Source organism: Capra hircus, chromosome 10 (genome assembly GCF_001704415.2).
Source record: "Capra hircus breed San Clemente chromosome 10, ASM170441v1, whole genome shotgun sequence".
Classification (NCBI taxonomy): Eukaryota; Metazoa; Chordata; class Mammalia; order Artiodactyla; family Bovidae; genus Capra; species Capra hircus.
The window spans coordinates 49,421,797-49,446,303 of record NC_030817.1 but is presented as its reverse complement, the minus strand read 5'-3'; the positions used below and the strand labels follow the sequence as shown (position 1 = coordinate 49,446,303).

At 32.8% G+C, this 24,507-nt stretch overlaps 1 protein-coding gene across 8 annotated transcripts in view; it reads left to right on the top strand.

Annotated features, from left to right (window-relative positions):
- Nucleotides 1-24,507, top strand: part of ZNF280D (zinc finger protein 280D) — a 128,045-nt gene that overhangs the window by 90,529 nt on the left and 13,009 nt on the right. For 6 of the 8 annotated variants that reach the window (XM_018054249.1, XM_018054251.1, XM_018054253.1 and 3 more), the window contains 3 exons: nucleotides 555-673; nucleotides 824-860; nucleotides 13,269-13,314. In XM_018054249.1, the coding sequence (XP_017909738.1) occupies nucleotides 555-673; nucleotides 824-860; nucleotides 13,269-13,314 (202 nt within the window). Of the gene's footprint in view, nucleotides 1-554; nucleotides 674-823; nucleotides 861-1,461; nucleotides 2,568-13,268; nucleotides 13,315-24,507 lie in introns of those variants that run through there. The other 2 variants (XM_018054255.1, XM_018054256.1) reach the window with 2 other exon arrangements.

Sequence of the window (24,507 nt, the reverse complement as noted above, 5' to 3'; positions counted from 1 at the left end):
GACAGTAAAAAATATGCTTGCTAATGCAGGAAACTGGGATTCAGTCCCCGGGTCAGGAAGAACCCCTGGAGAAGGAAGTGGCAACCCACTCAAGTATTCATTCTTGCCTGGAGAATTCCATGGACAGAGAAGCCTGACGGGCTATATAGTCCATGGGATTGCAAAGGGTTGGACATGACTGAGCAACTAACACACAGATAGGCACAGATAGATTGTGACTTGTCAGAGTGACACATGTTGTTAGTGCAACCAAGACTAAACTGTAGGTCTCAACCTTTTAGCTGTTAGTAACTGGTATGAGAGAGAAAAGTTTATAAAACAAAAATACTTTCTGTCAGTAAATGGTAGTATAATTGGAATATGAAGAGTGACAAACACTTGCATGCCATTTTCTAAAGAATCATTTCAGTTCTATCAGGTTTATGTAACAAAAATTGAAGTGATAGTTATGACACAAAGAGCAAATCATGAAAAATTATTCATAGAACTGGTATGTAGGTTTTCATAAAAGATAAAAATGTTTTCTTTTATACTATTTGCTTTGTTTTTTATAGGGGCATTACTCTAGTGTGCCTTAATTGTGATTTCCTAACTGATGTTTCTGGCTTAGATAATATGGCTACACACTTAAGTCAACATGAAACTCATACTTGTCAAGTTGTAATAGAGAAAGGTATGTATATATAATTGTGTTACTTCAGATTTTTGCTATTTATTCTAGTATTTTTGGTCAGCCACAGTATGTTCTCTTTACTAAATCGTTTTTCTCACTCATCATATTTCATATGCTGTTTTAAATATAAAACTTTTCTTCTAATTTCAGTTTCTGTTTGTATCCCAACTTCTGAACATCTTTCTGAGTAAGTTTAATTTTTATTCAGTGCATTTTACTTTGATGGATTTTAGCACTACTGCATTTTTAAACGTATCATTAATAGAAATGAAAAATATTAAAGTATTTTGTTTTTTTTTTAAAGCTGCTTGTTGAAATAGGTTCCTGCTCTTTGGAGCTCGTGACCTGGTGCAAGACAAGTTGGAATTTCCTAAGTTCAAAGTTCTGAGATGTTTTCTTACACAAAGGCAGTTAAGCAGCCAAGTTCATGACATTAGCTCTCATTATTCAGCTCTTTTCAGCTTCAAATGGGACTAGGTTCTTATTCCACCTTATCTTTGTGTCAGGTTGACATATCTTAACATTCATTTTTTTCTTTTTTTCTCCAGTTGGCTCTCTCCAAAAATAACTTTTGTTGCTTTGGTCATTTCTTACTTTGCTTAAAATAATTTGTGTTTTCCTATGCTGTACTTGCCTTCAGAATAATATGTTCCAAAAGATATGGCTGTCTGTCTTTTTGTCTGTTTTGTCTGCTTTCATAATTTCTTATAAATCTTAAGTTTTTAGGCCGGACGATTGTCTTTTCCTCATTCGTTGTCTGTCATTGTGCTATTTTTCTTATTTTTCAGATGGAGAAGCAGCCCAGAGATTTCAAAAAATGTCCAGGGTACACCTGGACAGTGTCCCCCTTCGATGAACACAACTGATGCCTGTTCTCTCTTTCCAAGGAATGTGACTAATTTGACTGTGGGGCCTGCTCTAGGTTGTGGTCTCAGGAAATCCGATCTTGGGAAGACTCCCTTCCTTCATGGCTGGCCTTCCATAAGGCTGATGCTGATATAGCCAGTGATGGTCTCAAGGCCCACCAGTAGAGCATAGCTTCCCACTGGGGGCTTTGGCTCTTGATCTTAAGCTTGTGGGTCACTTCTGGCCAAAAAAATAAAATCTGTACTTCAACGTCCCGGTTGAAGTTTAGTCATTTTGGCTGCTGCCCTTTAATCTTTCTCTAGCATGACTACATCCAAGAAGTACAAAAGCTCTGGTTATTAGGAAATACTTATTTTCATGTCCTTGGAACAACAGGTCTCTACAATTATGTTCCAAAATTTTACTTGCTTTTACTGTTATTTAAAATATATTACCCAGGAGTAAGTTTATAGTTTTTCAGCAATATCAATTATCAAATTTTTTATTTTAAAAAATTAATTTTAATAGATTGGTTTTATGTTCTCCAAATTTATTGATGTCTATTTTTATATTCTTTTCTTTAAAAATGTTGTTCAGTGTTTGCTTTGTTTTGTTAAGAACTTCAAAATATCCCCTAGAATTCTCTACAGATTTCCTATAGCTGCTTATTTATAGCTTTTTAATTTAATTTGGATGTTGTTCAGACCATTAGACATTATAATATGTTCTTTCTTATTTCAGGATTATTATTATTATTAATATTGTCTTAATACTTGTGAATTCTAAGGTATAAAGAATTGACAACACCTCTTCTTGCAGACTTTAAAACAAGTTTTAAAGTTATATATTTGTACATCTAATACATAATATCTACTTAGCCATTTTAATAGTTCATCTGGTAGTGTTAACATTAAAAACTATGGAGGCCAATAATGCATTTGTTTCTATCATATATAAAATGTATTTCCACATAAATATATTTCAAAAATTTGACTTTTGTTTATTTTACTTACATGGACTATAGCTCTAATAAACAGTTTTGATGGTATTATTTTCTTTTAATAAAAATTATATTGTTTAAGTGCCTCAGGAATTATTTACTAATAAAGGATTTCAGATAAAAGGTATATATTTAATCATATAAATAGGAGCATTGCTTTTATTGTTTCATGGAAGTCCTATTACTTGGCCTGCACACTGAGAGCTGTTATCTACTTAGTGAATCTTGCATTTTTTTTCCCCGGTACAACTGAAAGGTCATTTCTTTATACTAGTACTGAATTTTATTGACACACAAAGTACCTTTTATGATCTTATTTGTCATAAGGATTAGGCAGGCTCTGAAAGTGTGACTCAATCGTGTTTTTTACTGTAAAATCAGAACTTCTGTTTTATTTTGAAACAGAATTGAAGCCAATTTAGATGACTACTTATTATGTAATGTGCTTCTTGCTATTAATGATAGAAAATTTGAACCCATTAATTTAAAATTTCCAAACTAATTTTTACTGTAAATGAATAATTTTTCAAAAGCTCTGAAAATGGCCTCTTAGTAGGTGGATTTGGCGTTAATGCTCGTCTTTGTTTCCTTATTTGTCTCTAGGAGGTTTTGTCATTTCATTCTCTGTTCTACCCAGTTTTTAAAAAAATTTTTAAATTTTGCCCAGAAACAACTTTACATTTTTAACTTAAGTTCCTTTTTCATTTATGTATATTTGCTCTACCTTGGCTATAGTTAAAAAAAATATGAGAAATTGTATTCTTGGTATAATGATGTAGGAGTACCACTTTGTGTTCTTCCACAGGACTGTATCTTATAATATCAGATTCATTTTCTTCAAGTTTAAATTCTTAAAGTTCTATCACCTATAACTTTATTTTAAAAAATGGTTTAAATAAAACACCTTAGGCAGTTAGTACAAAAATGTGTTCATTATAGGCAGTTGGTCAAATTTTAATTTTGTGCTAACAAGTTTTATCTTGAGCCTAATCCCGCCTTACTATCAGGTTATTCTGACTGTTTTATTCACCTGATCAGAAATTACCATTGCATGCATGTGTGCTTTTGGTTACCATTGAATAAAACATGAGATTGGCTCAGGTTATGTCCATTGCTATTTTGAGACCCTCAGTTACCCTGTTTGTAAAATGTGAGTGCTGATTGTTCCAGAGTTCTGAGATTCTGTTGTTCAATATTGGTTATTCTTAAATTCTGTTATTTGTTCTTATGATGAGATGAATTTAGAATGCTACTATGTATCCTTATCCCCATTAGCAGAAATAGGGACTCTTTGACCTGGAGAAAATTAAATGTTCATGTTATTCCTTAGCACATTTAACTCCTTCATGTACTCTTATAAAAGTAGTTCTCTTACACTTCTATTAAAGAAGGATTTAGGTCAGTTTTTCCCAAGTTCTGTACTGTAGAACTAATGTCCATAATTTATTAAGTTGGGGGAAAAGTTTCCATGGTCAAATAAATTTAAGCAATGCAAGTAAAAGTTAAACTGATTCTTTGACATGGAATTTTTCATGCTGTATGTGGGCTTATGAATGTCTAAAGTGAAAAAATGAAGTGAAAGTGTTAGTTGCTCATTCATGTCTGATGAACTGTAGCCTTCCAGGCTCCTCTATCCATGGAATTCTCCAGTAGTACTGGAGAGGGTTGCCAATTCCTCCTCCAGGGGATCTTCTCAACCCAGGGATTGAACCCAGGTCTCCTGCGCTGTGGGCAGATTCTTTACTGTCTGAGCTACCAGGGAAGCCCCCTAAGAGAATATTTATTTGACCTTAGAATTTTTTTCTTTGAATAATTATGAACTTCTTAATCTCCTTGGAATAGTATGTGGAATACTGATCTGGAGTCCTTCAGATTTTATGAACTGGGAAATAAAAAGCAGCTGTGTAGGGTGTTGCCCAAGATGGGTTTCTAGACATTTCACTTAGGTTATGAATAATTTGTAAGATAGAGTTTGTAAATAGATGCTAGCAATGTACATTTTCATATTTTTAGAAATTATATCAGAAAAATGGTAACCTCCTTATTATGTTTGTAAAGTCTGTTAACTGCATAACAGAGATAGACCAGTTAATAGTTTATTCTGCCTCTGATTACAACAGTAAGGGATTTTTTTTTGTTGGAGAGTATGGTTACTATACATGATTTAACACTAAGAAGCTTAAGAATCTTTCATTTATTTCTGGCTTCTTTCTGTAGCTCTTTATGCTTAGCTTATCAGTCTACCCACTCACCTACTTTTCTTGAGACTTATTTTCAGCCTTTTATTATCTGTTAAGGAGTTTCCTATGTAGTAAAGTTTTACTTCCTATTTAAACAGACTCAGGAGGTCTTCTTTGACAGTAAAATTAGATAATTTGAAACCCAGCTTCATTTTAAACCCTCTCAGACCCTTAAAGGTATACAGTGTGGTATAGTGAGCACAGGCTCTGCAGTTGGTTGCCTAGTTTGGAGTTCCTACCCTGCTGTTTATCAGAACATGTGTGACTTTGGGTAGGTTACAGATTCCTGTGCCTCATTCCCCATTTGTAAAATACATATAAACAACTACCTGTTCATAAACTGTAGAGGGAATTAAGTGAGTTAATATATGTATATGGTATTTAGAAAGTGATTGGCAGATAGGAAGCAGCACTATGTAAGTGTAAATTTATCTTCTTATTCATACTACTTTTCATGATTTCACATCGGCCTGCATTTTATTCAGATAGAATTATCCTAATCTTCAGCCTGCTTTTCATTCTAACTTCTCATACCATTTTCACAAATCATTTATGTTAAGTGTACCTAACCCAGTAAATATTTCTTAAGAGCCAGTCATCTGAATTATGTATTAGTTATAACATTAGATTTTTAGTGTCTAAAGCTCAATAAACTTGTATTTTTTAAGGAATGGTTATGAATGCTCCTAGGTTCACCTGTCTTAGTTTCCTCTAAATTATACTGCCACACTGTATAGTTCATTTCATATTTTCAGCCTACCCCTCTGGTTTTGAGATCCTTGTAGAGCCTCACTCTAATCACTTTGGTGCTTACCCACCTGGAAGAGCTTACCTTCCTCTACAAACATGGAGAAGCTATTATGCTTCTCTTTTTCTATATCATTTATTGAAGTGTAGGAACATACTGTTTTTAATCCTCCACACTGAAAAATATCTTTATCCTTACTTCTCTATAGTGTTGAGAAAGTAGTACAGCTTTTAAATAAGGCAGTTCTGGGTTTAAATCCTAGTTGGGTATCTTACTAGCTCTGTAGCCTTGTGAAAATTACTTCACTTTATCTTCCTTATTTGTGAAATTTATGTAACAGTCTTTACAGGGTGGCTATAAGAAATAGAGATAATCTGTAGACATTAAATTATTAAATTATTTAAATAATTAAAATTATTTGGCACTATCATGACTAAAAGTAATCATTCAATAAATGCATGTTGTTTGGTGCCATTGTTGCTCTACTGCTGCTGCTGCTATTACCACTTCTAGTTACTGTTGTTCCTGCTGCTGCTCCAGCTGTTACTGCAGTTAATACTGTTGTTACAGCTACTACTTTCAGGAGACTGGGAACTGCGTATCAGTGAAATCTCATCATTGAGAGTTTCAGTAGCAGTCTGTCTGTACTGCAGTTATTTGTAATTTGGGTTGATAGTTCACAGATCTTGGAGTATGTTCCTCCAAACTGCTGGATGGATGGCATTTATTGCAGTGTTCACTTGTACTTTATATAATTCTCAAATTTTAGAATTTGATTGTACTTCTGAATTTTCCTGTCTAAAGACTATGAAACAACAAACACCCTTGTTGAAAACTAGTATGTAATTTCTGTTTAAAAGGACAACTTTTTTTTTTTGAACTTATAGAAGCTCTTTCTTAAAGAAAACATTTTATTAATTTTTGCCAGGCATTCATTTTGAATCATCTTGGTTACTTACCTAGTATTACTAAGTTTATGAAAATGTGTAACTGTGCTAGCTATCAATAGTAAAGGGGGCTCCTTCTTTTGTAGATCTTTGAAATACTTTTTTAAACCTACTTTTCTCAGATGTGACATTGTAACTCAGTCATGGAATTGCCCTTTTCTATGTGTTAATCTCCTATCGTATTTTTCCCTTTCTTCATCTTCTTCTGTATATCTACCAAGATAGATTAATTATAACATAGATTGGAAGTAAAATTTTAAATTTTGCAACATTTGTTTTCTTGACAAAAAGTTGAGAATAGGATTTTCTCTTTAGCAGTCTTCAGAGCATAAGAATCCATAGTAAGGCCATAATAAATCAAGCTTGGAATACTTGGCTATTTAGCCAAAGTGTGTATTTATTGACTGAATCAAATGTCCTAAAAGCCACAATTTGAAGTGACTATCAAAGCTGTTTTAGTTCTCTCAATGACTTCCAGTTTTGTTCTAAGCAGAGTATAATATAAAGGCACTGACCAGAGTCAAAATATCAGAGTTCAAAACCCAGCTGTCTCACTTCATGTTCAAGTTACATAATTCATGTTCAAGTTCAAGCTCTCTCGCTTCATATTCAAGTTCAGTTTATTCATCATGTAAATAATCTGTACATGATTGTTTTGAAGATTTGAAAGAGGTAAAATGTGTTTTATAGATTAAAATGTTTTATATTTGATTAAATTCCCCTAATATAAAGAGTACTAGGAAAAAATGAAAACATAAAGCTGGCTTTCCTTGAAGCTGTGAATTTCTCTCGTATTTCTGGCTACTAAACTTTATATTTAACATCAGTGGTAACTACATGGCTCTTTCATAGTATAATATAGATATTATTATTCACATATTCATTGACACCAAACATTGATTCCTGGCCTTCAGTGTGCAAGACTCTTTGTCAAGTGCTGGAATTTGAAACATGAAAAAGATACAGTTTGTGCCACCAGAATAACTGCAGGCTGGGCAATCGGAAATGGAGACACTGAATCCACATCTTCACAGGGCCACACAGTAAACTGATTTCATAGTTAAACCGCTAACACATGTATATATAACATTATATGATTTTTGTGAAATGCTGAACCAGAAGAGAATCTGGACTTGTTCCAAAGAGAAATATCATTTTATTATTATACTGTTGTCAGATAAACCAGTGTCATTAACTTTCATAAATGCAAACAAATAGTACTTTTAGAAGCAGAATGGCACCCTTTTAAAAATGTTTTATATTTGAAAATAATATATCTGTTTAAAAATGTTTACTTCTGCTAACTTTATTCCCATTGAATTTATAAAGAGTCATTCCATTATTTTCCTGTGAAGTTCTGAACTTACTTGGAGGAATTATTGACTGATCATAATCCAAGTTACTAGGCGTTTTAAATGTTCAAAATTGTCAGTGTCGTACTTCATATATTTGGTTTAGCAGGGGGAAAAAAACTGATTTCATCTATGAGATACACAGAATTTATTTTGGGCTTTTTTCTTTCTCTAAACTTTTGAAATATAACTGGGATTGGAGATAATAAAGGGTCATGCCCTTAGATTATTTTATCCTACCATGGATGTTGTTATCTCATTACTATCTCAAATCAGATCTTTAGTAACTGTAAAGTTGGGTTTCCTTTTCAAAGTGAGTACAATATACTTGCCCCTGGTATATAATTGCAAGTTAGTAAGTAGAAGCTGTATATCAAAACACAGTGGTTTCTGGCATTTCAGACTTCTGCCTGTGATAGCTGTTAATCAGGAAATGATGGGAGACCCATTGAAAAGGAAAGATAAATGAGATTTGGTGGTGTCCTTCATTTAGGGCAAACTCTGCCGACTTCTATCAGTGTTTCTGTGTTTGCTACCATTTTATCAGTTTTTCTGGTTCTGAGGATAGTTTGTATATGCATTACAAATATTCAGGGCCTAATTCAATATTGCCATAAAATTTTTTAAAAATGAAGTAAAATTATAGCCCAAATAGGTATTAGAATCTGCCTCCACTGATGGTCTTATTTTTTGCTTCATGTTATTACATATAAGTATTTTGTTTCTCTTAATTCTTTGTCTTTACCTGGTTCTTTCCTCTGTCTACCTAAAATGATTTTTTACTCTTATCTTCCCTGGTGACCAAATCATACCCATGTGTTTAGAAAAGGGTAGATAATTTCATACTAGAGTAAATTGATGAATGAGCAATGAAAATGAATACCTAATATATTTTGTTTGAGGATGGGGGAAGTATGGCAGAAGAATCTCAAAACATAGAAGCTATTTAGGTAAAAAGCTTGAAGAGCCTGTGTTACACACTCAAATTCTAGACAGTAAGATTGATTCCTGACCTCAACCCATGGTTGTAATAATAGCTGACATTGAGTACATACACTATGTCTTTCACATTTATTTGTTTAATTCTCACAAACTAGTGAGATGTACACTGTTCTTGTCCCAATTTTATGAATGAGACAGCTGAGATACAGGTTAAGTCGTTTGCCAAAGTCACATAGCTATTAAGAACCTCAATTTAAATTATGGTCATCTGTCTTGAGAGACTAAACTGAAAAGTACTATAGTCTATTGCTTCCCTGATTGTGCTTGTGGTTCCAAATGTACTTTCCTGCCTTGTTTACTCTCCATGAGTATATGGATGGGCTTGAGCTTCAAAGTGAAGGCCCTTTGTTTCCCCAGAAGGGTAGGCAACAACTGGTGTAGTTGTAACATTGGGATCAGAATCTAAATCTAGCTTCCCAGTCTTAGAGTAGTATTTCTATGATACATGGACAGTAGGACATTTCAGCAAACAAATTAGGCATAAATTAGACTCTTTAGTAAGACTGGATTCTTTGGTAGCTCAGACGGTAAAGAATCTGCCAGCAATGCCAGAGACCCAGGTTCAATACCTGGGTCAGGAAAATCCCCTTGAGAAGAGAGTGACAACCCACTCCAGTATTCTTGCCTGATCATACCTGAGTGAGCAAGCATTAGGAGTGCCAGTGACTTTAAACTATTTGTAGTTGTGCTGTGCTGTGCTGTGCTTAGTCACTCAGTCATGCCCAACTCTTTGAGACCCCATGGAATGCAGCCCGCTAGGCTCCTCTATCCATGGGGATTCGCCAGGCAAAAGTACTGGAGTGGGTTGCCGTTCCCTTCTCCTTGGGATCTTGCCAACCCAGGGATCAAACCCAGGTCTCCCACATTGCAGGCAGATTCTTTACCTACAGCCACCAGGGAAGCCCAATTGAGATGCTGTGTGACTTCCCAATTTCTGTGGCTTTTTCATTGACAACTTTATGTGTCTAACCATTATTTTTTTTTGAGTCAAAAACTGCAACCCATGTTTTCATTAAAAAAAAAAAAAAAAGCCACTTTGTTGTTCCTTTGTCAGTCATTAAGTGTCTCTTATCTGAGCTCCCTGACGAGCTTATCCTCTTCTGATACTGCCTTTTTCTTTTTCTGATGCACAAATCTGATCATACTTTCTTATTAACCTTAGAATAAAGTTCTTAGCACACTACTGTGACACTCAAGACCTTTCCTAAAGTAGTCCTTGCTATCTCTTCAGTTGTGTCATTGACTACTCTTTCTTGTTCCCTACCTTCTAGTCATGAGATCACTCAGTATTGTATCATCGTCATCTTGTCTTATATTCCTTTGTTTTTGCTCTGCCTTGACTTGCCTTTCCCTGCTTTGCTAGCCTCAGCTCCTGCTGCAAAACCATGTTCACTGTAGTATCTTCACTGCTTTCTTGCATCTTTCCCCTTCATAATGTATCAGTCCTTTGTCTAGCCCTTTTGAACACTTCACAGTTCTGTAAACATTCGCTTCAGCGCATTTCCTTGACAGCTTTGGATTGGAACTCTTAGCACAGTACCTGATGTATGTGCGACCTGGTAAATGTTTAGATCATCCTTTCCACACATCTGTTAACACCTCTTAGAATGATCTATCAGAGTGGTGCACTGGATGTTTTATTTGTGTGATGGTTAGTGTGAATACGTAAGTGGAAGGTGTTGAGAACTGGTTGACTTTACTACTGGCTTGTTGTAAACCTCCTTTCAGCATTTTTAGTTTGCTTATAAATATTTTTAAAGATTACATTTTAAATATCAGTAATAAAATATTTGACTTTTAAACAGTGTTAGAAGAAAAGAATGTGGTCTGACAGAGATGAATACAAGCACTTCCCCCCTTATAACACTTCCCTTTACTTCATGGTATGTTTATAGTGAATGAAATCTCAAATGAACACAGTGATGTAATTTACCTATAACTTTGGATTGGTCATGTCATCTGCAGGAAAATTGCAAGTAGGGACATTTATTTCATTTTGAACTTTAAGGGGAAAGCAGGTTTACATAGCAAAGAAAAATCATTTATATTCTTGATCTCTAGTGGCAGTTATTGAAATTCATGATGACCAGTCTGTCCTTCTATTCCCTTAACATTGGAATCTTAAATAGTGTTTGTTTTGAATGCTATGCAAAATTTATTTAAAAATATTGCAGAATTCACAGGTGAAAAGTATAATTATCTAATGGCAGGTCATTAGCTCAGAACTTTGAGCTTAGCAAATTTCACTGTCTTCTACCAAGCAATTGAATATCTCAAATGATGACTATTTCAGCAGGCATCTTTAAGTAAGATTAAAGGTAAGAACAATTTTTTCTTTTCAAAATGTTAGTAATGTATTAGTAGTTGTTTAAAAATTTGTTGATCTCAAGTATGCTTTTGTAGTTACAAGACTGGTGTACATTTTAATGATTAATAATTCAAAGAAATTTTATGTAGTGTGCTTTTTCTAATTTTTTAGATTTGTTTTTCTAATATTTTCACTGGTTATTACAATTCTGTCCCTTAAGCAGAATACCAATATGGTTAAAGCCACAAAACAAGATTGGGAACATAAGCCTCTTATTGCTAGTTGTTTCAATAATTTATTTTATCCTCATCTACCAGTTTCTTAGCCAGTAAAATGAAGAGTAATAAAAACCTGTCACCAACCTCTTTTGCAGAGATATTAAGAAAATTCAGTTTCCCCAGTTGAAATACCAACAATAATAGTAACACATGCTTAATAGCTTTCATTTTAATTGCTGCATAAAATCAGTTTATTAGAATAGCTATATATGAAAATGATTAGCATGGTAATGTTTCTTTTGCAAGAATTTGAGATCAGTCTTTGGTAACATTTCCAGTAATAAGCTGAAAAGGAGAATTCTTTTATGAAATATTTTTAAACTATTTTATAACCAATAGTTATAATAACTTAATAGCAGTTTTTCAAACTGAGTTTAAAATTATTAAATATTTAGAAATAAAAAATCAATTAATATCTACTTTTAGTTTCTTCCAACAGAAACCAAAATTTTTTATGTTTTCTTACAACTTCAACTTGTTATTCTTAAAACAATTATTTTCCCTATATATTATTAAAGCAATGATGTTGTACTGTACACTTGATATTATTTCACCTGTATGAATACTCTTGTTCACAATTAAATACCCGAGAGAATTACAAAACCTTTAACCTGGAAATGATGGACATTTATGTATTTTGTCACTTTTTGGTGCAAATTTTATTCATTTAGATTTTTTTTAGCAGAATTAGTTGAAAATTACTGTAAATACTGCCATATAGTACTTCAACTAAAAGGACTTGTCCTATTTTAAATTATTTACATCTTCATGTAATAACTAAAATGTGCTTAAGAAATTTTGCCTAGTTATTAATATCTAGAAAAATAGCATCTATAAACCTAGTTTTTTTAATGTGCCCTTGGAGAATGGACAAGGAGGGGTGTTAGCCAACTCCATATTTCATTAAATAACTATGTCTTTAGCTTTTAGGATGGTTGATAATGTCTGTCCTACTAGATGTCTTCATTTTTGTCCATGAAATTTAAGTCAGTATAGTTGTTGCTTATGTTGAATATGTTAATCCTTAAGTATAGTTTAAGCCTTTATTAAGTTATGAATCACTTAACTATTTATTAATAGCATTTCTGATCAGGTGGACATTCTACATATTCAGATTAAAATTGTTAAATATATCACCAAATATTTATTTATCAGCAATTTAAAACAAAGATCCCTTGGAAAAGCTAGTTTTTAATGTTAAATTGATATTAAAAAAAAGATTTTATAGATGACATATGCCTTTATTAATATTGTAATGTTATAGTTAGTATTTTTTAGAAATAAAAGTTTACAAATTTATGTTTAATATTTGAGCTATGCTTATGAATTTTTAAGAGAATACATCCTTCAAAATTCTAAATTATTTCTGTAATTTTACCACCTCTAAAGTAAGTTGTAACATATATTGAAATGACATTACTATTTTGAGCTTTATAATAGATAAAATATTTATTTTCTCTCACTTTTTGAGTCCTTTAGTAGTAAATACTGATGCATGTTATATATATTAGACATATAAACTTGCTTTCATTTTTTAAAGAGTAATGTCTTTTTGTCACATAGCTAATGTGTTATGTCTTTTTTTGAATTTGTACTTAACATGGAGAACATTTCTTAAGTGCTCTTGTTTTTAGAGAAGGAAATATTTATCTGTATTCATTTATTTAGGACATATATTGAAACTACTATTTATTCTTGTGCATTTTATTTTTCCCTTAAAGTATTTATTATAGAGGTAATTTACTGTTATAGTAAAAATGTACATTAATATGGATCTATATTTAAATTATTTTAAGCATGCAAAAAAATCTGTTTCTTGTTTCTATATTGGTTAAACATAATATTAAATACTCAATACTTATTTTGTTTTCAAGATTAAAAAATGAAGCTCCCACAAAGGATCAAGTATCTGTGTCTGAGGTAAATTATGTTGCATTTCCTACCTCTTAAAGATTTATACAATTGAAAGTATTGCTGGTGTGATTTATAAAACTTCAATTCAGTGTGTGTACATCCCTAGGAATTATTGTCATGTTATCACAAAGAAAAATAAATTGAGATTTTTGTTTTCATTAATATAAAAAATATCTAACTCAGTAAAATTATAAAGTGGTTTATTTTGACAAAGACATTATTACCTTTCACATGCTTGTTACTTATTTCAATTAGTAAGCAGTGGAGATAATTTTATGAATTCAAAATTATGAAATCATTAAAATATCACATATTTAACAGACTGGAAAATTAATCTTTTTAGGAAATCTATTTTCTGAGACTCAAGAAGATTTAAATAATTTTTAATATAGAAGTATTTTGAATACATTTTAGCTATCTTAAACAGGCGATGTGAATATACACTCAGAGTTATCATATAAATTTTTTACTGGGCAGTCTGGGCTTCTCTGATGGCTCAGTGGTAAAGAATCCACCTGCACTGCAGGAGACATAGGTTCCACCTCTGAGTTGGGACAATTCCCTGTCAAGGAAACGGCAACCCATGGCGGTACTCTTGCCTGGGAAATGCCATGAACAGAAGAGACTGGCTGGGCTACAGTTCATGGGGTCACAAAAGAATGGGACATGACTTAACAACTAAACAACAACAACTGCCTCTGGGCAGTCTAATGTATGAATGTAGAAATAATTTTGCTTTTGTAGTTGCTTTCTTGATGTCAATTCTTAAAATATTGCATAATATAGCTTGTCTCTTTCTGAGTAAAAGTGAAGCAAGGTAGGTTCAGCATTTATTTTTTGAGTAGCATTTCTATGTTGTAGAGTAAATAAGTGAAACCTAGGCAGTACCAGCCTTCTCCCATGTGGCTGTCTTTTACAGAAAGCTTTCTTTTGTTTGACAGATTTTTAGCTACAAATAAATGTCTTTACTGGATATATGATTTCTTGGTTATTGGTTTATTTTGGTGTTTGTGTTTTTGAGGAATTGATACATTTTATCTATTATGAATTTGTATGTATACAAATGTTTGTAGTAGTCCCTTATTATTTTGATGTCTGTGGGGTCTGCAATGATAATCTCTTTTATTCTTGATGTTGATGTTTTATGTGCTCTTGTTTCTAATGTTATCATATATTTTACTTTTAATTAGGTTACAAAGACAGAATACAGTGTTACTATTTTTGTTTTAAATAGTCTTTTTTAAAGCAATTAAATACTTAAACAATTTTTGTATTCACCTTTATTCTTACCATTTCTAGTTCTTGCTCTTTCTTTATGTAGTTACTGGTTTCTGTCCGGTATCACCTTCCATTTGCCTAAACAACTTCATTTGAAATATCTCATGTTGCAGATCTACTGGTAATTATTTATTCCATGCTTTTTTCCTTCAAAAAAATCTTTTGTTTTTCATTTTTAAAAATAAATTTTGGTGAGTATAGAATTCTGGATTTACTGTTTTCTTTCAGCAGTTTACAGACATCATTTCTTGTCTCTTGGCTTGCATATTTTCTGATGAGATGTCTTACTATAGTTTTTGTCTTTGTTTCTACATGGGTACGTAAGTATGATTTTCTTTGGTTACCCTCAAGGTTTTGTCTTTGTCTTTAGTTCTTATCAGTTTGAACATGATGTGTCTTAAGTCTGGTTTGTTCATTTCTCTATCTATTTATATATTTATTTTTGACATTCATCCTGATTGGTATTCTCTGCCCTGTCCTGTATCTTCTACTTCTGGGGTTTCAGTTTCGCACATGTTATACCATTTGATGTTAATTCCTGTTCTTAAATGCTAGTCTCCCCACCTCACCTGTCCCCATACTCTTTTTTTTTTTTTTTCTTTTTAGTGTTTCAGTTTGGGTAATTTTTATCTATTGACCTGTTTACTGATTCATTTTTTTTAATTGTGTAAGGTCTATTGACGAACCCATCAAAAAATTTTTGCATTTCATTTCTGTCATTGTGGTTTGCTTGGGTTATTTTCCCTAGCATTTGCATTGGTTATTAGAGTTTCTGATCTTTTGATAAAGTTTCCATCTGATCATGTGTATTTCCTCCTTTTTCTACCAAAGCATATAACATAGTAATCATAATAATTTAAAATTTTCTTTCTAGTAGTTTTAATAGCTGGGTTATATCTAAGTATTTTTCTGCTGATTGTTTTGTCTTCTGACATTACAGTTTTTTTCCCCTTGCATTTTCTGTGAATGTGTGGTTGAAAGGAAGGCATTATGTGTTGGACTAAGATAAATAGTATCTGAAAATGGGCATGCCTTTTCTCATCTTAGGCCATTAGGGTGAGATTTGGGCCAGCTAGTAGTGAGTTGGGAGAAGGCAGTGACACCCCACTCCAGTACTGTTGCCTGGAAAATCCCATGGATGGAGGAGCCTGGTAGGCTGCAGTCCATGGGGTCTTGAAGAGTCGGACACGACTGAGCGACTTCATGTTCACTTTTCACTTTCATGCATTGGAGAAGGAAATGGCAACCTACTCCAGTGTTCTTGCCTGCAGAATCCCAGGGACAGGGGAGCCTGGTGGGCTGCCGTCTATGGGGTCGCACAGAGTCGGACGTGACTGAAGCAACTTAGCAGCAGCAGCAGCAGTAGTGAGTTGACTTGGGTTTATTTTTTGTCTCTACAGCTACCCTTCATATACTGCCAAGTTCAATTCCTATAGTATTTCCTTGTGCTTAATGTGGAAGTTATGTTACTGGAGGTTTTTTTTTCTCAGTATCCTTGCTCCACACTTAGCTTTAGTCTTTGTTTTGTGAGATTGAGCCATGGAGATTTTCTTTCTCTCTCTTTGCACTCTTGCCTTTCTTCCAACAGTACTGCTGTTGCTTATTATTTGATGTTTGCTATTCTAGTGGGCTTCCCTGGTGACTCAGATGGTAATGAATCTGTCTGCAATGCAGGAGATGTGGGTTCAGTCTCTGGGTTGGGAAGATCCCCTGGAGAAGGGAATGGCAACCCACTCCAGTATTCTTGCTTGGAGAATTCCACGGACAGAAGAGCCTGGCAGGCTACAGTCCATGGGGTTGCAAAGAGTCAGACATGACTGAGAGGCTAACACTTTCACTTTCTTTTCATCCTAGTGGTGGGTGATACGGGTTGGTGTGATGTCTGTTGTTCTGAGGTTTTCAAGCTGGCTGTGTAGAATAGAAATGTTTTCTTCTGTCACCCAGCCACAGTTGGCCCCTATGCCCTGGGGATAGCAGGGTTTGCCTCTCTTTTTTCCAAATATGTAAAGGCATGGACGTAAAGAAAACCTGTGAATTCATAAGTTCTAACATCATCCATGGACTCTTTCCTAATGTATTCATAGTTAAATAAACTCATCAGGCTCTTAACTTTCCTTTGATTGCCCAGTTGCATCTGTGTCAAGTAAAACCAACCTTTTCATACATCAAGCAACTTCCTGAAGTTTTTTTTTTTTTTTCATTAAAAGCAAAAAAGCTTACACTAAAAATTTAGCAGGCCGTAAGCAGAGTTAAAGGAAGCCATATTACATGGAAGGCTACATAGAACAGTTTTGGTGTGGGTGCTTCTTTCAAGCATATATGTGCTGTGGATAGTCCCTTAATAGACCCAGGCATTTAAGTACACATGTAGTATGGTGGATAGCTTGAATCAGTCTTCAAGGTTTTGATCTGATACACTGAAGTGGAATCAGTGTTATACCTCAATAATATTTTCCTGTTGTCATATTTTTGTTTGTATAGTTTTACATTTCCTCCATCAAAATTAATTCCTTTCATAGTATACAGACTGTATATGGGGATTCATGTTATATAGTGGTTTTCTAAAACAGCCTCTGTTCTGCTACTCTGTATACATTGCAACATTTTACTGCTTTCATATCCTCACTATATGTATACCATAACCCTGTAGTCTTAGAGTTAGTTTAGTTTCATTATAACTAAGTAAAGGCTAAGAGAGAGAAGTTAGGTACAGATGCCTTTCTCTTTACTTGCTTCCTTCCTTGGCTGTTAGGGAACACTTGATAGCAAGTTCTAGGAATTTGTATTGACAGCAAAGATTAATAAAATTATTTCCCTGTCCCCAAGGTGGTCAGAATCTAGTAGGACAATTAGACATGAAAAAATTATAATCCAATATTTTAAGCATATCAGCTTAAAATCATATCAGCTTTCGTGTGGTAGGCTCACACGAAAAAGTATTTCTCTCTTTTTTAAAAATATTTTTTTTTCAATTCAAACATACACATAAAAATACGGGTTCCCTGTTATTTCATTAATGAAATGACAAATTAACTCTAGTCTATTCCTTTAAGGCTGCTTGGGGATATCCATAAAGAATTTCTAAGGTCTTTGTTATTCTTTTGTGTTATGTTTTGGTTTTCTTTTTCTTGGTTTTTTAAGTTTTTCAGACATGAGAGTTTCAGACTTTGTAAAATTACATTTTATCTTTATCAAATTAAAAGTTAAAAATTTGTGTGGATAGTTTATCATAAAAGTAGTGACTCATCTTCACTCTTTTCCATTCAGGTATTTAGAGACAGCCATTTTCAACTCTTTCAGCTATTTAATCTGTTATTTATTATATTATTATTTATTAATTATATTTTGATTTGTCTTTTTTTGAACTATGACTGATTGTTAATAGTAGTTAAGGATTTACTTCTCTAGACCACCATCCCTACTTTCCTCTTTCCTCCTAATCCCAGCATCCCAGCCAGGGCCAGAATTAGAGTGAGGCAAATAAGCCTCACCTCTGGCGAAAAATTTAAGGGGGCTTCAAAAAAATTCAATAATCAGATAAACATTTTCATTTATATTTTTAAGAATAAAAATTAATGCAGAGTAATCCATGATGAGCATAATTTCAAAGCTGTAATTAAAGACAGCATCCAGCCCTGCCCTTCTGTGACCCTGAGAGTCATGAACATAGGTAATATAGATACAAGGTCTCACTTCTCTCTTTTTTTTATGGTCCTTGATCAGTCATGAGGGAAGGTGACACATTTTCATTGCTTGTAACTTCACATGTTACTGCTAAGTAAAAGGGAAAGTTATTATTAATTATAAATCTATGTGATTTTTTTACAACATTATTAAGAGCACTAAGGTAAGTAATACCGATGTTAGTTATTAATATATTTGACCTTTCATAAATAAGATTGATGTGATGAAATGTTCTTACCAGGAAGCTTTATACTTTCTTCACTGAAAACAGTGAAATTTATTGTTACTCACTTGTTTATATAAAAAAAATTTTTTCACTACTTTTTTCACCACATTGGTCTAGAAATCTGATATATAGTTTTCTGTTGTTTATAGTAATTGATTCTTGTATTTTTCATACAAATATTTATGTAAACCTGTTTGTTAAATACCATAACTTAATATTCAATGTTAAATAATTAATACTGAATGTATTAATTAAAAAGTTTTTAAAATTTATACTAACATTCTTTAAATATAACATCTAAAAACTCAAGTGGTCCATTGTTTAGAAGAAGTGAAATGCATGTAAATGTAAAGGTTAATCAGAATTATAGGGGAGAGTAACAGGTTTGGCATAAAAAAAATTTCAGCTACTTAAAATGAAATCTAATGTTGATACTATTAAAGTAGAATTACTGTGAAATTTAGAGTTAAATAAAGAATTTTTTAATTGTGAAAAAGACAAGAAAATGAAATGTTAGAAATTTCAGATGGTAGTAGTATAAAGCATGTGCAATAAAATAAGAAAATGCTATTGAATTAAAATTATAATTCATTGCAGCCACCTATTTCTAATAAAATGATTTTAATAGAGCATAGGCCCATCCAAGAACAAAATGCAAATTTTAAAGTATGTCTTTCACCTGGTGGGCACAGATTTTCTAAAGCTGAGTCTTTTAAAAGTAGTCTAGTGGTGAGTTAATTTAATTGTGATTGGATTGTTTATTCCAGAGAATCCTTGTCTTTAGTTTTTTTCCTGTGCATTCTTTTTGCAAAAAAGCAATGAAATTAAATATTTGTAACTCAAACAAATGATTTCAAAGGTTTGAAAAATTTAAACAGAATTTGTGATAATGAAAATTTCATATTTCATCATGATGCTTTTTTAAATGGACATGTTTTTTAATGTGTATCAAACTGATAGTTTAATAGGTGATGCTTTATAGAATGTGATAAAATATATGAGTGACTTTACATATGTATGTTTTGTATAAAAAATAATTTCTCTCAAAGGATCACAAGAAATTATTGGAAATTCAGATCCTGAAATACTCTAAATTCACTTGAACTAAATATTAAAATCATATAGCTAATCATTAAAAATATTCTGTGTTTCATTTTTGTAGTAAAGTTCAAAACATTTATAGTGTTACTACGAAATCATGTTGTCTGAAATACTATGGAGAATGAAAGAACCAAAACAGTTCTTTTTACTTTTTTATTATAAACCAGGTATAGTACATCATGAGTGAATGTTTTTGATTACTAGGTATATTTACATTAAGAATGATATCATTGCAAGAGAAGAAAGTTTCAACTTAATTAAAATAAAACAAGTTGGATAATTATACCTCAATAAAGCTATTATTAAAAACAAACTAGACATGGTCTAGATTATCACATTTTGATAAGGTAGAAAGGGGTATTTATATTAAAAAATTGTCATGGCCAGGATATGATAATGGAGTAGATATGGCAGATGTATACAAGTTTGTATAAGCCAGTATTTCTCTCCCTAAATAATTATGCCAAATTTGTGCCTTCCTCAGCTCATGATCATAATTTAATATAAAAAATTATACATCTGTAAATTCAAATATGATCTTTTTTTTTTTTTAGTATTGTACAAAGGATATATATTTTAGGAGTGGGGTAATATAGGAAGCAGATGAAATATTCTTGTCAATTCTGAAAACAATATTAAAATCACATACAGATCCCTGATAGGCATCAAGATTAAACTCAAGCAAGATACTTGATACTTTATACACAAATTATAGACATTTATCAGATATGAAAAGAAATAGTTTCAAATGTCAGAATGCTTTATGTTGAGATCAAAAACATCTTGGTAAAAATACATTACAGATTTTTACAAAAATTATCTATGTGGGATGATATTTTGAACAAAGTGGCAAAAGTTTAATAAAGTTTTACAGTTAGAAAACATGACTGTGTATAAATCTCCATGCTTTATAAAAATCCTGTTCTTTTGCTTTCCACAAATGAGAGAAAGTAATGTTGAAAGTGTGTCCAATGAATGTAAAACTTGAGCAAGAGATGTGAATATTCTCCCTGAATTTGAAAATAAATGCAAAAGAAATTAGCAATGTATGATTCACTAAACCAGAGTATTGATAATTATGGGGAAAGTGCTTATCAAGTAAACATTCAGGTTATAAATGCCCTAACTTCATATTTGAAATAGATATATGAAAAATGAAATGTCTTCAGATTTTGAACTTTTAAACTGGAGCAAAGTTATTTTCTATAAATTACATCTACATCTGATTTATAAAAAGCAGCTGCTGACTCAGTTCTTAAATGTTTTGATAAATAAGTTCTATAGAAATTTCATATGAAATAGTTTAAAGCAACATACAATATAAGCACTATATTTGTGTCTTCTAAAACTGATTAACAAAGTGATACCCAGATTTTAAAACAATGCCACAGTCACGGTAAAAAGAAGTTTCAGTAAGCTAATTTTAAATTATTTAAAATTGTCATTTGATCAAGAGAAATTGCCAAATATGATAGTTTACTTATCTGAAAACAAGATAAGAAAAAATTAGATTTTGAAAATATTATTGATGTGCTTGCTTCCACTAAAACCAGTAAAGTAAAATAGGAACAAATTCTGGTTTTTGTTGGAATAAAATGTTTAAACTTAAACTACTATTTGAGTTTAATATACTTACTTTTCAAGTTTTCAGCACTTTTCAACTACATAAGTGTTCTGTGGGGAAAAACTTTTAAACTATACAGAGAGGAGGATTCTGAGAAGATGGCACAGTAGGAAGCACTAGGGATCTGGCTTCCCACCTAGACAGCAATTGCACAGGCTGAATCTATCTGATATAACTTTTTGAAACTCTTCAGTCTGTTGAAAGCTTGTAACTTTCAGAAGACTTGGAGAGTGAATTTCAGTTAACTTCCATCAATTTAAGCACTTAACACTGTAGCAACCATATGGCAGGCGACTGTGCCCATGTTCCTAGAGCAGCTTGCACACAACTTATGGGATCTAGAGTGGGCAAAAAAGACCTTGTCCTCCAGGTACTGGGAATCTGTGCTGTTATCATTGATTGCAGCTTCTTAACACAGTTTTGAAGACAAGGAAGTGGGCTCAGTATTTCTGCACCTCCTCCCTTTCTTGCAAGCACCTTCCCCTCCAGCTGAAGTGACTTCCAAGGGATTTAAGTGCACAAAGCCCTTTTTCTTCCTTCATTTTTCTCTTTTCCCCCTTTCAGGAGCCAGATATTAACAACTTATTGAACAGTGACATATTAATATATCTTTTATTACCTGAACCTTATTGACCAAAGTGTTTCAACATTCACTTTCAAAACAAATTGCCCGCCACCAGCATTAGTTTCTGCAAAAATCCCCTGGTCAATAATGTGTTTGGGGATTGTCCTAACACATTATTGTCCTAGTCAATAAATGTGACTAGAACATTCAAAATCAACTGTATATGTGGGTAAAATTAGAAAGTGATTGTATATCCCAAGGGAAACGCTCAGAAAAGACATGAGAAGACCTCAAGTTTACACCTCAGGCTGATTTGGAAACAGAGATAGCCTACAACAATAAAAATTTTTAAAATAAAACCAGAAAATGCTGGGCTAGGGGGAGAATCTGATTCTCAGAGTTACTACATTATTAGACTCAGAGTTCAACACTCCAGTGTTCAAGAAACAATCACAAGGCGTACAAAGAAACAGGCAAGAATGGCCCATTCAAGAGAAAAATTTCAACAGAAACTTTTGAAAAAGACATGTGGCAGATATACTAGACAAAGACTTTAAAACAACTGTCATAAAGATGCCCAGAGAACAAAAGAAAGGTGGTGAAAGTCAAGAATATAGTATATGAACAAAATGGAAATATAAGTAAAGGGATAGAAAACCTAAAAGGAAATTCTGGAGATGAAAAGTGCAATAACTGAAGTTGAAAAATTCACTAGAGTATTCAAAGGCAGATTTGAGAAGAGAACAATCAAAAAACTTTGAAGTTAAGACAGTAAAAGTTATTGAGTTTGAGGAACAGAAAGGAAACAGCTTGGAGAAAAGTGAACAGAGCCTAAGGGAGGTATAGGCCACCATGGAGCAGAGCAGTGTGGACATGATGAGAATCTCAGAAGGGAAAGAGAGAGAAAGGGTCCGAGAGACTATTTGAAGAAAAAGAGATTGCAGACTTCCCAAATTTGATGAAATACATGAATATAACCATTCAGGAAACACACAGAATTCCAAGTAAGGTGAATTCGAAGAGACCCACACTGAGATATATTATAATTAAATTCCAAAAGGTAAAGCAAGAATCTTGAAAGCAGGAAAGAGAAATGAATCATCACATACAAGGCATTCTTAATAATATTATCTACAGACTTCTAATCAGGAATGTTGGAAGTCAGCAGGCAGCGGGTTGAGATATTCAAACCACTACAAAGAAAAAAACTTATCAAGAATTCTATATCCCACAGTACTATCCCTCAGAAGTTAGAAATTAAGACATTGTCACGTAAAACTAAGAGTTCTTGACCACTAGATCTGCCCTACCAGAAGTGCTCAGGGAATTCTCCATGGTGAGACAAAACAGCAGTACATGAAACTCAGCTCTGTAGCAAAATAAGTATCTCAATAAAGGTAAGTGCATGGGCAGTTTTAAAACTAGTACTTTGTAACAGTGATTTGTAGTTGTACCTAATACTTTTTGTTTTCTTACGTGGGTTAAGAGATGAATTAATTTAATAAAAACAATTAGTGTAAGACCAAATATTTCTCTAACTCTGGTCTGCAACTCCAAATTTTGTTTCCTACATAAGTTAGGGTACTAATGCATTTAGTTTATATCTAGGTAAATAATGAATAAAGTTGTAATTTTGTGACATTGACCAAAGGAATGGGCATGGAACTATAAAGGAACAAGAGTTTTTGTATTGATATCTTATTGAAGTTAGTGGGTATGAATTTGTATTGGAGAGTTATAACTTTAGGATGTTAAACATAATCCTCAGAAGTAACAATGAAAACAGCTGTAAAATATACACAAGGGGAAATGAGAAAAGAACTTAAACATTTCACTACAGAAAATCAGTTAAACAGAAAACTGGTCCATAATGCAAGAAATGAGAGCCAAACAAGTTGTAAGATATATAGAAAACAAATAGCCCAATGACAGATAAGTCCCTCCTTATCAATAATTAATCTGAATGTAAATGAATTAAACTTCCCAATCAAAAGATGAGGTTAGCAGAGTGGATAAAAACACATGATCCAACTACATGCTGTGTACAAGAGACTCACTTGAAATTCAAAGACACAAGGTAAAAGTGAAAGGATGAAAAATAGTCCATGCAAATAGTAACCAAAAGAGCATGGATGGCTTTACTAATAGCAGACTATTAAAATAGACTTTCAATCAAAAAAGCTTATAAGAGAAAAGGAGAGACATTTTATATTAATAAAAAGTTTAATACTGCAAGAAAATATAACAGTTATGAATATTTACACACCTAATAATGGACCATCAATTTATATGAAGGAAAAATTCATAGAGTTGAAGGGAGAAATAGACTATTTTGCAGTCATAGTTGGAGACTTCACTAACCTACTTCCAATAATTGATAGAATAATCAGACATAAGTAGGGAACTAGGAAGTTTATTAATAAATCTGTTAGATTTTGCATACATACACAGAACACTGTACCCAGCAATGACAGAATATACTTTCTTGTCAAGTGCACATGGGACATTTTCCAGGATAGACCATATAGTAAGCCACAAAGTAAGCATCAGTGAATTTTAAAATATAGATGTCATACAAAGTATCTTCTCTGATCACATCAGGACAATATCAGGGATCAATAATAAAAGGGAAAATGAAAAATTCATCAGATCATAGAAATTAACACACTTTAAAACAACCAGTGGATTAAAGAAGAAATCACAAGGGAAGTTAGAAAATAC